Below are 17,493 nucleotides of genomic sequence, written 5' to 3'. Positions count from 1 at the left end.
TTTCTGAGAGCTGTTCTGTGACGGTCTGCAGGCGCCACACTCAGGGCTTATGTGATTACTGTTATTCTATTTGAGTGTAGTTGACACACACGTTACATCAGTTTCAGGTGTAGGACATAGTGCAACACAGTATGGAGGGTCCTTAAAAAAATTAAAAACAGAATTACCATAGGATCCGGTTATACCACGACTGGGTATGTACCCAAAGAAAACGAAAACACTGATTCGAAAACATAGACGCACTCTTATGTTTGCAGCTGCGTTCTTTGCGGTAGCCAAGCTATGGAAGCAGTCCGCGTGTCCGTGGACAGATGAATGGATGAAGAAGATGCGGGGTGTGTGTGTGAGAAGTAGAATGTCACACAACCTTCAGAAAGGATGAGATTGTGCAGTGTGCGACATGAGTGAAGCTTATTTTATGTCAGAGCTCCTGATGTCTTGTAGAACTGCTGGCTCGAGTGCTCTGGAGGGACTGCGACTCTTCACAATTTGAGATAAAATGTGTTTGGAAAAAAATTCCGATTTTTGAGCCACTCTTCACAGTGAGGGGAAATCATTGCACATAAATACGTCATAAATCAATCAGGATTTTAGCCTCTTTTTCTCTAGGGTTCCTGCTCTTTTATTGTTCAAAATATTTTGTGGAGAATTTTAAGTTAAAGAGACATAGGGGCGCCTGGGTGGCACAGCGGTTAAGCGTCTGCCTTCGGCTCAGGGCGTGATCCCGGCGTTATGGGATCGAGCCCCGCATCAGGCTCCTCCGCTATGAGCCTGCTTCTTCCTCTCCCACTCCCCCTGCTTGTGTTTCCTCTCTTGCTGGCTGTCTCTCTCTCTGTCGAATAAATAAATAAAATCTTAAAAAAAAAAAGAGAGACATAAAGACTAATTCTATTATGAAAGTTGAGGCATTTGAACTCAAGCGTAGATGATATTTGGGGGGACCTTTTAGAGCAATTTTTAACTAAGTGTAGAAGTAGTGGTTCAATTTTAAAAAGGAGAAAAATAAACAAATATGAAGGAATTCACTAAAATAATTCAGAAGTAAAAATGTTTGCCCTAAAACTTGGAAGCCCATATGTTGTATTTTGTACAATTTCTCCCCTCATAGACTGACAGCATTTTGTTAATAGGCGTCCTTGTTCTAAGAGGAGACTGACCACCCCTCCTGCCTGCACAATTTGCCGTGTCCTGGTCCTGCTCATTCCATAAGTTCATGGCCTCCCACTCAACCTTGACTGGGACTCTACAGGAAACTCCCAAATCAACCTTTCTCCCCCAAATTATGATTTAAATACAAAGGTGACCAGCCTGCACAATTTTTTTAGAAGATTTGATTTATTTGAAAGACAGCGAGTGAGAATGAGGGCGCGAGCTTGGGGGGGGGCAGAGGGAGAGGGAGAAGCAGACTCCCCGCTCAGTAGGGAGCCTGAGGCAGGATTCGATCCCAGGACCCTGGGATCATGACCTGAGCCAAAAGCACATGCTTAACTGACTGAGCTGCTCAGGCGCCCCCATCTGGCACAATTTTTTTTTCCTTTTGTGGAGGGTAGAGAGGAGAGAGAGGGATATGACCACAGGAGTGTTTGGGGTACCACTTCACAAAAGTAACTATGTAAGTTCAGGTTGTCCTCATATTGGGGATAAAAACATGCTTTCACAAAAATGCTGGGTTGACCATTATGACAGGAGCCCTTCTGAGAATCAGTGTGACGGAAATCACACGTCTGTTACTTTTTGCTGTAATGCATCAGGATTCTGTGGGATGCCTGTTGGATGTCAGGTTCCTGGGGGCCCCACAATTCCAGGTAAGGAAGTCTGGTGTGGGGCCTGGGAATCTGCATTCTTAACCAGCACAGGTGCTTTGGATGCCTGAACGCTGGGCACTGTCTCTTGAGAAGTGTAGGCCCAGGTGAGATCTCTACTGCTCTTGTGTCAAAAGAATAGAATCCTCATGAAGAACCATGCTTTTAGTTGACATTCCTCAGATCATACGATTAAGGGGAATCATGTAGGAGGCCATGAATGTAGCCCCTTGTTTGAACAAACCCAGCAGCCCGGCACTTCATAGGTGAATGAAAACGAATGCAAGAGATGAATCCGCCAATCTCTCGTTCGGTCTCAGCTGTTGGCCCCTGATAAATGATTCTTTATTTAAAGGCTATAACTCTAAAAGTTCGCATAAACCTTTCTTTCATAGCATCCTAGATTTCTGTCAACTGTTTAGAGAGTAGTATTAAAATCTGTAAAGACTCAAATCTGATGGGACCAAAATCAGTTCATCTGTGCCGTCCTCACCACAAGTCGGGGAGCTGCGAAGTTAACACCTAAGTCAAACAACCTAAGAATGGAGGTTTCTTCCCCAAGTGAAGTTTTTGAAAGGTGTTAAACACGGGTCATGCATTGCGGGTTCTTTGACTTCCACTGGCAATCCCCACTTTGACAATAGCGCTGACGTGGCTTTGCTTTGACTTTAAGAGGCTGAGCTATGACGACAGGTGCAATCCCACTGCCTGCTACCTGCTAGGCTTAGTAAGATGTCAGCTGAACAGAGCAGCACAGTGAATTCTGATGTGGTATTAAGCAGAGGGGAACGTGTTTGGAGTGCCACTTATTCACCTGGCTGCTGAGGGAAGGATCCTGCCCCGGGGTTAGGCGGATGGCCGCACATACCTGCACTGGATGGATGGGATGGACAGCAGTTTATGGGTCACTTATCCTCACGGCCTGGGGCGGGGGGAGCACCGCAAGCCACTCAGGGTCACAGGGGGTTGCCCTCGGGAGCAGCGTGGACAAGCCGGGGCTGCAGGTGGTAAGTGTGGCGAGAGGAAGAGGGCCCCTGTTCCCCGGGAGGATGTGATTGTTTCATCTGAGTAATTCTGTGGGCTGGCAGGGAACTGAAACTCAGAACTCAGGGGTGAGTGGGGACTGTGGCTTGAGTTTAGCTAGGGGGCCTTATCCACGGAGCAGAGTGTGGACAGCTTGTACCTCGGCCGTTCGAGGCCCTCCTGATTTTACCAGATGTCAAGACAGCACATGACATTGAGTCTTAATCTTAGATCTTATACTCCAGTTCACTCCATGGTGCCTTGACCTCAATTTAAATCTTAGTGACGAGCGAGACTTACAGGGTAGAGACGGTCCCTAAATGGCAAAACAGGCACTTAACCAGAAGAGAATGGGCCATGTGGTGTGGCATTGGGGTAGTGAGTGCACGGCCCCAGAGGGCATGAATTAAGATAACCCGTGCCTGTGACAATTGTCACCCCAGGCAGAGGCTCTGTTTGCACTTTGTAAGTAAAGCAGGAATTCTGTGAGGAGCCCATTATACCTTTCGATGTAATCTGTTGCCCGTAGAGTGGATGGAAGTTCCATTGAATGGCTCCTTTTAGAGCCAGGCATTGTGCATTCTGAGAGGTGAAATGAACATCTTTGTCCCTGTCCAGTAATGTCTTGAACTCCAGGGGTTAGGGAGTAGTCTAGCGAGGCCTTATATTGTGGTCTTATAAGAAGAGACATCTGTTACCTTGATTTATAGTCTGTTCATCTGTGAGGCAAGAGATTCCCAGAGTTCTTTACCCCAGAGTGGACAAGTCTCCCAGGCAATGATTCAAGAGTTCCTAAAAAAAAAAAAAAAAAAAAAGTGCTGATGGGACCATTTGTTGGCCAGGGCATCCAGCACTAAGATGACAGCCTGAAGTTTGGCCAATTGTGCTGACCCTTGACTCCCATCTGTTATCAGGAACATCCTGAAAGTGCTGGAAAGCACACTTGTCAATGGGCTCCATCATGTATGATGGTGGTGATCTCGTCTGTAGTGTCTACGAGCTCCCACGGCTATTTGCTCAGTTGATCTGAAGCCCCCCCCCCCGCCCCAGGTAACCCAGGAATCTGAGCAGAGTGATCTCTTCCAGCACCATGGCATCCAGCAAGAGACTGAGGATAGTGGGGGACATCCCCTCCCGTGGGTGGAATATGCCGGAGGGCCTAGGTTTTGCTCCACTGAGTAGCAAGGCCTTAGAAGCTATGTCAAACTTGTACGGTGCTGCTTCTGTGACCCGAGGCATAGTGGGCAGCAGGGCATGGAGGCTCACAGGTACAGATCAGGGAGAGCCTCTGTTTCCAGAAGGGCCTAGCATGCAGCCAGCAATCGCTGCTCTCATGGTGTAGAGAGAGGAGCAGTTTCTTGCATCAGAAGCCCGTGGACAACTTACGGCTATTACGGTGGTCCAGAGACTTCAGGAGAAGTGGGAGGAGGTGGTTGAAACCCTGACACTGAAGGGGTCTCTGAGAAGGCTCACCGTAGACTTTTGTTGGAGGTGGACCAATTTGCACGAAACTGTAGCAATGAGAGTAAGTAAATATGTAAGGGGAATACGTTGCCTCCAGAATTCCAAAGGAACTAAAAGATGTTGGACTTGTATTAACTTGTAGGTTCTGAGAAGGTCCATAACTCTTTATTGGCAGTGTCAGAGATGGTTACCAGAAGAGTCTTAGGAGTTTAACCAAGTTGGCCGGGCGGTGCACTGTGTTGGGGGGCAATGTCCCGTTCCCTTTCTGTGAGCTCTTTTATGGATATTTATATGGCTTGGATGATTATGTCAAATGGATGTCCTCAGAGGAGGATGTCATCCATGTAGTGTCATACCCGTGATCCTGGAGAAGGCCGGGTGTAGTTGAGACCTTGCCTGCAAAGACCGTGTGCTAGGACGAGGCTGGTAGGTACCCGTGGGGAGCCCGGTCACCACGTGTGGGAGCCTTTGCAGATCAAGGCTCATGGCAGCGCAGAGGCTGCTGAAGCCGACACTGCACAGAACATATCGGCCAAATCTGTAATGGCCAGACGTTTACTCGTGGCTGATCGGACGGAGCCAGCGGTTTCAGTAGTACCGGGCATCGGTGTGGGGCCACATTAGGGTGCAGTAATGCGCTTCGAGGTGCCGTTCATTTGCTTTCAGGTTTAAGAGGAGGCCAAATTCAGCTGTTAAATGGAGAAGCAGTAGATAATCAGCCTTTCCCTCATCAGGGCTTATATAATAATTTTTGATCTTTGAAGGTCCTGTTTAATTTACATTGGGCCATATTAGTTATTTGAACTAAGAGGTCTATGGGGTCCCATTTTGTCAAGTCATCTAACTGTGAAGATTTAATAATAGTTCATGGAGTCAGAGCAGCTGTGCCCCCAGTGGGACGCTCCAGGGCAATGGGTGCTGTGACCGTGGGAAACTGAGGCAAAGCAGGAGGTCTCACGGTCAGGGTGAGGCGTGCCAGTCCTCTGTTTTACATGCAGGAGCTCTCCTCAGATTATGGGGGAAACCATGTTGACATTCAGCGGCATCTCCAGGAGTAACTGTAATTCGAGCCCCAGCACTGATTAAGTCCATGAGGGTTTGCCAATTCATGCACTGAAGCAGCTATTAGAGTGGATTCAGAACCTATGTCATCAGGTACGGAGGCATCCAGCACTTTTTTTTTTTTTTTAGAGTCTGTGTGCACACGTGCAGTGGGGGGAGGGGCAGAAGGAGAGAGGGAGAATCTCAAGCCAACTCCACGCTCACCGTGGAGCCCGACAGCAGGCTCAATCTCACGACCCTGAGATCACAACCTGAGCTGAAATCAAGAGTCGGATGCTCAACCTACTGAGCCCCCCCGACGCCCCCCCCATCCAGCACTCTTTCATCTGTGGGCTGTATAAATGATTGTAGTAAATGTTGGATTTGTCAGTGGGTCCACCTGTGCACCTCCGTTTTTAGTTTTATTTTTCCTTTTCTCTCCTCCCCAGTATCCAGGTTTCTGTCCATCTTGCTTTCATTTCCCTTCCCCTTTTCTTTTTGCGTCACTGGATAAATTCTGGGTGCAAGTAGGTGGGGGAATCCTCTACTCTGCTCATATTTCTACATTTCCTCCTCCACAGAGCCTCAAATCAGCACTGTGGGGGTTGGGGCCTGCCGCGGCTGCCCACCATACGGCAGTGGTGGCTCGCACGTGGTTTCGGGACCCCAGGCTTGCGTCAGGCTTGAACTAACCCCTTGCCATGCCGCAGGGGGACCATGGGTTTCCCCTGTAACTGGGGATCAGGATCTTCTTTGCAGCCAGGCACGGGTGGCCCAGTGGCCAGCAGGCAACGGGCTGACACTGTGCTTTGCAACAGCCCTGCCTTTCCTTTGTCTTTTATGCTTTCTCTGCAGATTCCCTTGGAATATTTTTATTTCTACCTGCATAAAGTCTCACATTTTTTCTTTCTTTCTTTCTTTCTTTCTTTCTTTCTTTCTTTCTTTCTTTCTTTCTTTCTTTCTTTTATTCGACAGAGAGAGACAGCGAGAGAGGGAACACAAGCAGGGGAAGTGGGAGAGTGAGAAACAGGCTTCCTGCTGAGCAGGGAGCCCAATGCGGGACTCGATCCCAGAACGCTGGGATCATGACCTGAGCCAAAGGCAAATGCTTAATGGCTGAGCCACACAGGCTCCCCTCGTCATTCACTTTCTGATCATTCATGGTGCAGACTTTCTGGGGGGTTTATAGGGACAGGCTGGGGAAGCTGATGGCCCACCTCATAGGGAAGGCCAGTCAATCTGCTTGGGGTCGGGATCCACCTCCAGGAAGGTCCTACTGCTTATGGGTCAGGTGGGGCCCATGAGGCCCGCGATCGCAGGGTCGGTCCTTTGGCATACCGTAAGCAGTTCCCGGGCCACGGGCTGCCATGGATGTAAACCACGTTGCCCTTGGAGGTCAGGAGAGCTTGTGTGCTGGTAGTGAGGGAAGCAACAGCATAGGAGACAGGCAAAGTCAAGGTTTGTACCTGAACAACCAGAGAGCCCTGTCTTACTCTCTCTGGGGTGGTGATCTCATTGGTTTCTGCAAACCTCCCAAAGGGCCATCCCCACACCCATACTGGCCATGTACGATCACAGTGCCTGTGCGCCTGGCCCAAGTACCCACCAGGCTGGACACAGCCCCCCGAGAGCTCCAGCCCAGCCCTTGATAGCTGGGACTTACGTAGTGACCAGCCAGGGCGCTTAGAGCTAGAATCCTCCCAGCTCACCTGCCCAACATCGGTGGAACCCGACAACACATCACAGTGGGGGACAGATGGTGAACAACAGCTTTCACCTTGGGGACGAGGACATTTTAGGTGGGAAGAGAGGACAGACATCAAAGGAAGACAGCAAGCGTACGTCTGCCAGCAACTGGCAGTCCTGTCCCAGGCAGCCCCCGCCAAGCCCCTGCCGCTAGCTCAGTCTGACTGAGTGTCTTCCCTAGTGGTCGGGCCGTGCTGGTCGTGAGGCCAGTTGTCAGACCACCTCCTGTGCACCCCTAACGCTAAGGGAGGATCCTGCCCCGGGGTTAGGCGGACGGCCGCACATACCTGCACTGGACGGATGGGATGGACAGCAGTTTATGGGTCACTATCCTCATGGCCTGGGGGAGGGGAACGCTGCAAGCCACTCAGGGTCACGGGGGTTGCCCTCTGGAGCGGCGTGAACAACCTGGGGCTGCAGGTGGTGAGGGTGGGGGGAGGACGAAGGGCCCCTGGTTCCCTGGGGAGGATGTGATTGGCTTCTCTGAGTAATTCTGTGGGCTGGCAGGGAACTGAACCTTGGTACTCAGGGGTGCGCGGGGACTGTGGCTGGTGACCTCCCAGGCAGCGGGGTGTAGCTCAGGGGGCTTACTCGTGGACGCGGAGAGAGCAGGAGACCTCGCGCCTTCCCGGTTTTACCAGGTGTCCAAGCAGCATGTAATCCTGAGTCCTGATTCTAGGCCTTACGTGTCAGAGCGCGCTCTTTATGAAGTCCTGTGTCTTTTTCCCGCAGCTGGGGAATGTGACGCCATCACTCCGAACCGCCCAACAGACTGTGAGGTGCGACATCAGGTAAGACTCGTTTCAGCTCTAGTTTCACCCTCAGCTTCTTCCCTATCCATCTAGAGTTGTTTAGAAATTATCTTCCAGAGCTTTGAAAAGAAAGAAGAGGATTTTTAGGTAATAAAATAAGTCTGGAAATGATCTTTCAACAGCCCAGTGATAGAGCACACGGATACAACTTTTGTTACTCCCCGTTGCATGGGAGCTTTAATCCAGTCTTCAAAAAAAACACTTGTCTGTAGGCTACACACGGACCGTCAGTGTTCGTGCATGAAAGAGCAGAGGCTGCTTGCTTTCAGATGGAGCTGGTATGCTGTGAATGAGAAGCTTTTTTTTTTTAGCCCCAAGCAAAACTGGATAGTCTAATAACATTTTTGACACGTTTTCATAAAACCTTTCCTTTTTTCAGTAACATGTTATTTTTTTTTCCTGTCTTTTGCCAAAAAAGCAAATCCAGGTATTGTTTTCCGATTATAAAAGAATGTTATTTTAAACTTTAGAAAGGACAAAACTGTACCCCCAAAATTGAGAATTGCCTGTCATTCCATTGTTCACCTTTTGAGGTACATTCTTCCAGAAGGTTCATTGGGTCGCCGTGTGCTTCACTGTCCAGCCCGTTGCTTTCCACGCGCTCAAAGCTCATTAGCAGAATTGCACAATACTTCACATCTGCTGAACTATGTTTAGAGTGTCAAGTGTCTCAAAAAGCATGTCTTGCCTCAAGATGGGCTAGTTTGGTCCTGCCCGTTCCTTAACAGCAAAGTAATTCTTCACGAGACAGATTGAAAGTTCTGTTCAGACTTGCTTGTCAGACATCAGTCTGTCATAAATCATTAATAGTGATACTCTTGGACAGTCAGATCACTTCTGCAAAAAAAGCAAAATTATAGTGTAGTTGATAGCACAGTCGATTTTAAGTTACACAGCTCTCTTGAAAGTAGTCAGCGATGCTGCTTTTACCTTTGGTTTGGGGCTCTTCGGTCACCTGTGAATACCATATTCTTATTTAGTAATCCTTAGCATTTTCCTTGGCATTACAATCTAATGATTGGCTTTGGCACCGACTAAATTTAAACAATTGTACTAAACCCAAAGTATGAAATTTCTCTTCTTGCATTTCTTAATTTGTTTAACAAAGTTTTGTTTCTCGCACGTTTTGTAACACGATACAGACTCACATGAAAACGCAAGAATGCTACAGTGTTTGTTTAGCTCGCTCTTAGGGATTTTCCAAAACCAGTTAAGATTAGGTGCAGAAAATACCTTAGGAGACTGTTCAGAAACTGTTTTAGTGTCATGGGTCTGGCTATATGAAGTGAAGTCTATCCTACGAGATGAAAATAGATCTGTCGACGAATAAAAGGGGAAGAAACCTATTTGAGATCGTTTTCAGTTCTGTTGTACAAGAAATTGTCCTGTTCCTATGTAAGGTGGGACTGTACCTAGCTCCTTCAGTTCATTATTTCTGAATCATCTATAGGATTGGTTCTAACTGCGGGATATCCAGAGGATTCTTTGAAACCAACTTGGCAGTTAGAACAAAGAAAACTCACTAGGGGTGACACGTTTAAAAAAACCAAACCAAACAAAAACACCCCACAGTCCATTTTCCAGAGCTCCGACATTAAAAGCAAGCCGAAAATAAGTTCTTCAGAATACGTAACATTTGACGTGTGAGTGCTTTTATCATTTGAAAACTAAAATCTGCCTCTTTGGATGAGGTGGAGGGAGAACATCGCAGCGTCCTGGTGTGCAGAGTCGAATTCGACTTCTCAGACAAGATTTCCTGAAGAATCCTTTACTTTTAGGACCTTAAATCCATACCCCATCTGCTAGAGCCTGTCCTACTTCTACAGTTTATTACAACTGTGACTTGTTTGATCATCTGCTGAGACCAGACCTGGACTGGGTGTTCTTGGACGTAAGGAAAAGCAGGGGGCGGGCAGGGAGGAGAGAAGACCTCTGCAGAGCTTACGGAGTTGCTGGCGAACCAGGGCCCCAACATGAGATTCTAGGTGTGGGGATGGTTCACAGGGCTTAAAAACGTTCATGGAACGTGGGACGGCTGGGTGCTCAGTCGGTTAAGCATCTGACTCTTGATCTCAGCTCAGGTCTTGGTCTCAGGGTTGTGAGTTCAAGCCCCACACCGGGCTTCACCCTGGGCATGGACCCTACTTACAAAAACAAACTCTGTGGAACTCTATGTTCAAGAACACACTTTCCAGAACCTTTAGCGCACAGTAAAGTTTCAGCTACGTGAGCCACATGCGCAAACGTCTGGCCAATGAGACTAAAGCAAAATTGTTCCAGTTTGTAGCCAACAGTCCATGCCAAGAGGAAATAATAAAAATAATATCAGGTTGCTCACTCAGAGCTAGAGGTTATGGGAAGAGTGACATTTTCCTCTATTTATGTGTTTAATTGGTTTTATCAAACTAAAGCTTTTATCTTTTAAGATTTAGAAACCACATGAAAGTACTGGGCTCATTTAGTTGTGACAAAAGAACCGTACTAATGTAAGGTGTTAGTAGTGAAGGGAATGGGGTGTAGGGTATAGAGGACTCTCTATACCATCTTCTTGAGTTATCTGTAATTCTCAAACTACTCTAAAAATATTTTATTTTAAGATTTAATTATTTTAGAGAGAATGTGCAAGTGGGGGGAGGGGCAGAGGGAGAGGGAGAGAGACTCTCAAGCCGACTCCGTGCTGAGCTTGGAGCCCAACATGGGGCTCAATCCCACGACCCCAAGATCACAACCTGACCTGAAACCAAGAGTTGGCTGCTTATCTGACTGAGCCACCCCCTAAAGTAAAAATGTATTTTAAAAACCACACTAAGGGGGACGCCTGGGTGGCCCAGTTGTTAAGGGTCTGCCTTTGGCTCAGGGCGTGATCCCGAGGTCCTGGGATCGAGACCCGCATCGGGCTCCTCTGCTAGGAGCCTGCTTCTTCCTCTCCCACTCCCCCTGCTTGTCTTCCCTCTCTCGCTCTGTCAAATAAAGAAATAAAATCTTAAAAACAAAACAACACTAAGGGACGCCTGGGTGGCTCAGTCAGTGAAGCATCTGCCTTTGGCTCAGGTCATGATCCCAGGGTCCTGCGATTGAGTCCCACGTCAGGCTCCTTGCTCAGCAGGGAGCCGCCTCCTTCCTCTGCCCCTTCCCCTGCTTGTGCTCTCTCTCTCTCTCTCTCTCTCTCTCTCTCTCTGACAAATAAATAAGTAAAATCTTTTTTAAAAATTTAACAATAAATAAGTACCAAACGAAGTAAAATTTAGAATCTAGGAAAATGAAAAACTTCATTCACAATTTCACTACTCTAATATAACCATTTTTTACCATTTGGATGTATTCCCTCATACATTTTTTTCATATGAATAATTATAACAACTGTAAATATATCTTGCTTTTGTTGTGTAATGTCATCTCACAAACGTTATCCAGTTTGCGACATGGCTGTGCTGTCAGTTTGAATGGCTGCGTGGTGTTACCGTCTCTGACATGGAAGTGATTCTGGGATGCGTGTCCAATGGCAGGACCGGCAATGGTACCCGTCAAGGTCTGAGGAGAGAGTCACTGACAAAGACTTTGCCTGGAGCTGAAGTATTAGGAGATCCTGGATGATAAGGCTGAGGGATAAGTTGGAGCCAGACACGGGTGGATGGAAGGTATTGGGCTTCGTGAGTGATGGCCCCATGACCATATTCAGGAGCCCAGGGGGACTGCAGAGAAGATGAGGGTAAATTTTAAGCCTGTACCTGGAAACTGTTCCTACCAAAAATATAAATAGAGAATTCAGGAAGAAGATAGGATTCACGTATTGCTGGGATTAAGTTCTGTTTGTCTGTGGGCTGTGAAACAGGAGATGAAGGTTTGTAGAGGTTGGGGTGTGTGAGATTTGCGGCAATGCCCAGTAAGTGCTAGAAAATGCAGCTCTAGGGCCTGGTTTAAGAGTCTCACGTTAGAGGGGCGCCTGGATAGCGCAGTCGTTAAGCGTCTGCCTTCTGCTCAGGGCGTGATCCCGGCGTTCCAAGATCGAGTCCCACATCGGGCTCCTCCGCTGGGAGCCTGCTTCTTCCTCTCCCACTCCCCCTGCTTGTGTTCCCTCTCTCGCTGGCTGTCTCTCTCTATCAAATAAATAAATAAAATCTTTAAAAAAATTAAAAAAAAATTTAAAAAAAGAGTCTCACGTTAGGAGGTTACAGCTGAAGCCTCAGGAGTGGACAAGACTGCCAAGGAGGGAGTCCTTGTAGAAAAACAAAGAAAGGAGCCAAGGGTGGAAGCTTGAGGAACACCTCATTTTGAGGCCAGAGGAAGAAAAGGAGCTCAGAAGCAGAAATTGGTCCTCAGGACAAAAATATAATTGCAGGGTTTAAAGAATCAGTGGGTGATAAGAAAGTTCATGCAGTCCTGGCAGATTCCTTAAGGGAACAAGGGGAAAAAAATTCTTGTTTGAGGGTGTTAGAAAATACAGGAACAATGCTGGTTCTTTTCAGGATGGAAAACAGTGGATTTTGAAGGATAAGGTATTACCAGGAGTGAAGATACCCAAAACAGGAGAAGGAGAAGTATAATAATTAGTGGGGTTTATTTTCCTTCCAGGGTTAATGTTCCTAGCAAATACTGATTTATAATGTGCTTAAAGATGTTCTGTGGAGGGGCGCCTGTGTGACCCAATCAGTTAAGTGCCTGACTCTTGATCTCAGCTCAGGTCTTGATCTCGGCATTGTGAGTTTGAGCCCCGCGTCGGGCTCCGCGCTGGGTGTGGAGCCTACTTAAAAAAAAAAAGTGTTCTGGGGCGCCTGGGTGGCACAGTCGTTAAGCGTCTGCCTTCGGCTCAAGGCGTGATCCCAGCTTTCTGGGATCGAGCCCCACATCAGGCTCATCTGCTAGGAGCTTGCTTCTTCCTCTCCCACTCCCCCTGCTTGTGTTCCCTCTCTCGCTGGCTGTCTCTGCCAAATAAATAAATAAAATCTTAAAAAAAAAAAAAAGTGTTCTGTAGGGAACACCCAGCATATTGGTTTCCTCCAAGGAATGTAGAGTCTGGCAGAGAAGATATACGCACACATATTTTAGATAAATAATCTTATCCTAGGCACATATCGATGAGTTAGCATTTGAGAAGTAAGAATCTCTGGGCACTTGGGCGGCTCAGGTCATGATCCCAGGGTCCTGGGATCAAGTCCCACATTGGGCTCCCAGCTCAGTTGAGGAGTCTTCTTCTCCCTCTGACCCTCTCCCTTCTTGTGTTCTGTCTCTCTCACGCTCTCTCAAATAAATAAATAAAATCTTCAAAAATAAAAGTAAGAATCTCAACTTTTTCAGAGACAGGACAAAAAGAAGGCTGGTTAGGTAAAGATGCACGCATTCTTTTTAGACGTGAAGACCCTGGACGCTGAGATAGTTGATGTCAGATTTGAGTAACGCCTTGAGTGGCGACCCTTGAGTGGGGCAGGAGGGGATTGCAACAGGCTAGATGACGCTGCCTCCATCCATCCATCACATCTTCAATACCGCACTCTCTTAGGTGCCGGGGATATAGTGGTGACCGCTTAGAGCTACAGTCATAGTAGCGTTTGACATCTCCAGCCTGGAAAGCTGAGTAGGAATGTTTCTGGATGCTCCAAGAGCAGAGGCTCCGTAGGCAGGTAAGCTGAGAAGCTCTCCCTTAGATTCTTGGAGAATCTCAGTGCATCTCCGTAAGAGAAAGCAGAGCGCGGAGACAGCTGGTTGAGTTCATTTGGCAGGTAAGCCAACTTCTCTGAACAGGGAAGCCTTGTTTCTCCCACCACCTGGGCTTGGCTGTCAACCTGGGCATCCAGCGGGGTCAACAGCTCCACTTTGGAAAGCGCTGCTCTGGGCAAAGTCGTCTTGATCTTGCAGACCTGGGGAGCTTCCTGAAAGAGTGTCCGTGTAGAATGATGGCGTAAGAACAGAGTTTTAGACAAGTCATCCTGGCAGTGGCTCGTCGAGGGGAGGGCGGGGGAGAAACACGGAGGCTGTGGTGCTCACCCAGGAATGGGGTCCCCAGGGCTTGAGTGAAGATGTGCAGGGGAGAATGAGAAGGGGAGGGTGCCTTTCCTAGCATCCGTGCTGGTGTCTAGGGCTGCTCTTGCCAAGCTCTGCAAGCAGGGTGTCACTGCCCCGGAGTCTGTAAGTCCAAGATGGATCCTTCTGAGGGTTCTGGGGGCAGGCTCTGTCCCCGGCCTCTACCCTTGCTTGTCAATGGCCATCTCCTCCCTGTGTCTTCCTGCCGTCTTTGCTCTGTGCGTGGCTCTCTGTACAAATGTGCCCTTTTCACAAGGACGCCGGTAATACTGGTTTAGGGCCAACCTGCATGACCTCATTGGAACTTGATACCTCTGTAAAGAACCTGTCTCCAAATACAGCCACGTTCTGAGGTGCTGGAGGCCAGGACCCCAATGTGTCTCTTTGGGGGAGTACATAATTCAACTCATAGGAACATTTGCAAACAGAACGAAACAAGAACCAAACGTCAACATGTTTGGAAGGAAGTGAAAGGGCTTGACGTCCATCAGGGCTTGGGACAGAAGAGAAGGGAACCTGGTGACTGCTGGTGACTGGGCGCGTGGGGGGGGGTCACTGTCAAAAATAGGAAAACAGCGAATCTGGGCACTGGGGGGGAAATGAATTGGTCTTTTTGAAGCTCTTAAAATGTCATCCAGACATCAGAGATGCTTTACGGGCGTGCAACTAGTAAGTAAGACTGACAAGGAGCCGACGGTACAGGATCGATTGTTTCTACTGGTACTAGTGCTTGGAGGGAAATGAAGCAGGGGAGGAGGATTGGGGAGCCCCAGGACTGGCCGGGAGTCCCAGGACTGGCCGGGAGTTGCCATTTGTAATCGGGACTCAGAATGAAGCTTGCCTTGCTCCGGGTACCAGAGCAAGTGACGCGTTTGGGGAACATGGGAAAAAAAGCAATCAAGGCAGAAGACAAGCAAAGTCATCAGAAATCAAGAGCCGGGCCAGCTCAGGTACAGGCAGCCCCCCCCGCCATCCACCCAGCCGCTCGTGTGGCCGTGTGGCTTGCAGGGACCCCCAAGGCCAGGTTTCTCCCTCCAGAAACCCACAGGGCAGCTGAGCTGGCAGGACACGCAAGGGAGCGAACACAGCTCGAGGCATTGACTTTGGGGTTCAGCCAGGCTCCTGCCCCTTGAGACCAGGACTGTGTCCTGCACTGGGTTGGTCCTGTTATCTGGGAGGAAGAGGGGTGCGGAGGCCTTAGTGAAACCACCCTGCTGGCCATCGTTGAGAAGAGGCAGGCGGGGTAGAGACAAGGGAGTGGGGCAGGTTGTCGGAGCTCGGAGCTTCCAGAACAGGAAGAGAGAGGGCAGAACCTTTCCAACCCAGGCGTCGATTCTAAAAGCCCCGTAGGTGGGTCTGATGCACCCCACTTCCTCTCCTGCAGACCAAATCACTGAATAGAGGGGTAGCACCTGGCCATGGGTTCAATCGCCGTTCCACAGCAAGGCTGAGGAATGAGTAATTTGAGTTCACGTTAACATGGACGTGCAGCTACGGTTATTGTGAGATTTGTCAAGTGTGCCTCTTACCCCTCATCTGCCATATCCCCTCAGCACCTGCCCTTCTTGACCATCTCTGGATAATCTGTGAGCCTGGCTTTGCACAGAGAAGGGGCAGGGGTCCTTTGTGTGTCAGGTGGCTGCTGTGCGATCTGACGCCGTAGGCAGGAAGGAGAGTCCTTAAGGACAAATTTACAAAACATGGAAAACACCTATTAGTGGCCCAGAGAAAACAGATTTAAGTTTTTGCCCACCTGTGATCTGCTTAGCCCAGTGGATCTGAACCCTAACCGCACATAGGAATCACTTGGAGAACTTTTATGATACGCCAGTGCCTGGGTCCCATCCCGCAGAGATTCTAACTGAAATGGTTTGGGGTAAGCTCCCATTGCTGACAGTTCTTAATGCCCTGGGAACTTCACTGCACAGCAGAGTGAAGAAGGGTGGGGTAGACCACACATCCAGGGGGTGACGGGTGCAGACACGCCCACGGCCTTAACTCGTCATTCCCCACACATGCGGGCTGCTCCCACCTGCTACCAGGTATGGCCCTGTGTGGTGCCCATCTCCAAATGTCCCCTTTTTATAGGGAAGCCCGTCCTCTTGGGTTAGGGTCCTCCTTAATGACCTCTCTGTGACTTGATTACCTCCGTAAAGACCGTATTTCCAAATACAGTCACATGCTGAGGTCAGGACTCTGACATATGAATTTGGAGTGGGGGTGGGGGAGGCACAATTCAACCTAAAACAGCATTCAGTGATTTGGTGTTGATTATATGACAGCATTTATCTTGGAATCTAATACTTGGTAGGCATTTAATAAGTGGAATGGATGGAGGAACACCTGTCTTCTAGCATCCGGGGTGTTGCGTGTGCAGAACACATGCACCCTGGTTGTTTACGTCCTCTTCCAGGCAGAAAGCCAGAGCTTTCCCAACTGACTAACCTCCAAATAAAAGTCATGTTCTTATGAAAAGAAGATAAGGGAAGTATTACTCTCCTTTTCCTTTACATGGGTATAACTATTTTGTGTATCCCTGTAATCACACTGTACAGACAATGTAATTTTAAAAAAAGATTATTTATTTTAGAGACAGAGAGTACAAGTGGGAGGGGGAGAGGGAGAGCAAGAGAGAATATCAGGCAGACTCCACACTGAGCGTGGAGGCCAACACGGGCTCAATCTCATGACGCTGAGATCATGGCCTGAGCCGAAACCAAGAGTCCGACTGAGCCACCCGGGGAACCCCTCCTTTCTCAACCTAATATGGTATCCTAAGCATTCTAAGAAGTTAATGGGATGCAATCAAAAGAAGAGTAATTAACATTTTTAAGGCCAAGAGTTATTCCAGGCACTGACCTGTATGAACTCATGTAATCTTCCAAATGACCCTATGTGGGATATGTGCTATTACTATGTCCGTTTTTCAAATGCACACTGCGACACAGGAAGATTAAATAATTTGTTTAAGGTCACGCAGCTACTGAGTAGTGGAGCGAAGATTTGAACCACGCAGGCATTCGGACTCCAGACGCCATGTTATGGTTGCTACTGGCCTCACCGTGGGCTTTGGAGCCAGACAGACCTTTGAGGCCCCTAGCTCTGTCACCTTGAGCTGGTTACCTGACCTCTCTCGGTCGGTTTCCTCCTTCGTAAAATAGGTACAATAGTACCAGTCTTCCGGCACACGGTAAACGCTCAATAAATATCTGGTTAGCGTTGCATTTAAATGAGTGCCATACCGTACTTGACTAAGTCTTGGCCTTAAACCTCTAAGCTTGTCTCCACACCTTCAGCTCAGGCCTGATCGAAATTCTGAGGCCCAAAGAGATAGGGACGTAGTTCCCCTCTCCTCCCCCACGTGAGAACACAGCACCATAGAATGACCTGATGTGGACGGAGCACTCCCAGCTGAATGTTTCCATCTGCCCCCAACAGCCAGTCCCAGCCGCGTCTCCTCCAGTGGTATGTCACACCGTCTTACCTGCGTAGGCTCCTTCCAAGATGGCTCCGGTGCACTTGGCCAGCGGAAACTTGTCAGGGACAGCTCCCTTGTCACTTCCTCAGACCTTCCCAGTGGCAAAGGG

General features: G+C 48.6%; 1 protein-coding gene across 1 annotated transcript in view; it reads left to right on the top strand.

The window, feature by feature from the left end:
• Positions 1-17,493, top strand: part of EDARADD (EDAR associated via death domain) — a 62,578-nt gene that overhangs the window by 17,068 nt on the left and 28,017 nt on the right. Inside the window, exon 4 of the mRNA XM_026504018.4 lies at positions 7,809-7,867. Coding sequence (XP_026359803.3) covers positions 7,809-7,867 — 59 coding nt within the window. The remainder of the gene's footprint in view (positions 1-7,808; positions 7,868-17,493) is intronic.

This window comes from Ursus arctos, unplaced genomic scaffold (genome assembly GCF_023065955.2).
Source record: "Ursus arctos isolate Adak ecotype North America unplaced genomic scaffold, UrsArc2.0 scaffold_7, whole genome shotgun sequence".
Lineage (NCBI taxonomy): Eukaryota > Metazoa > Chordata > Mammalia > Carnivora > Ursidae > Ursus > Ursus arctos.
Note: the sequence above shows the minus strand (reverse complement) of the source record. Positions and strands in the feature narration are given on the sequence as shown.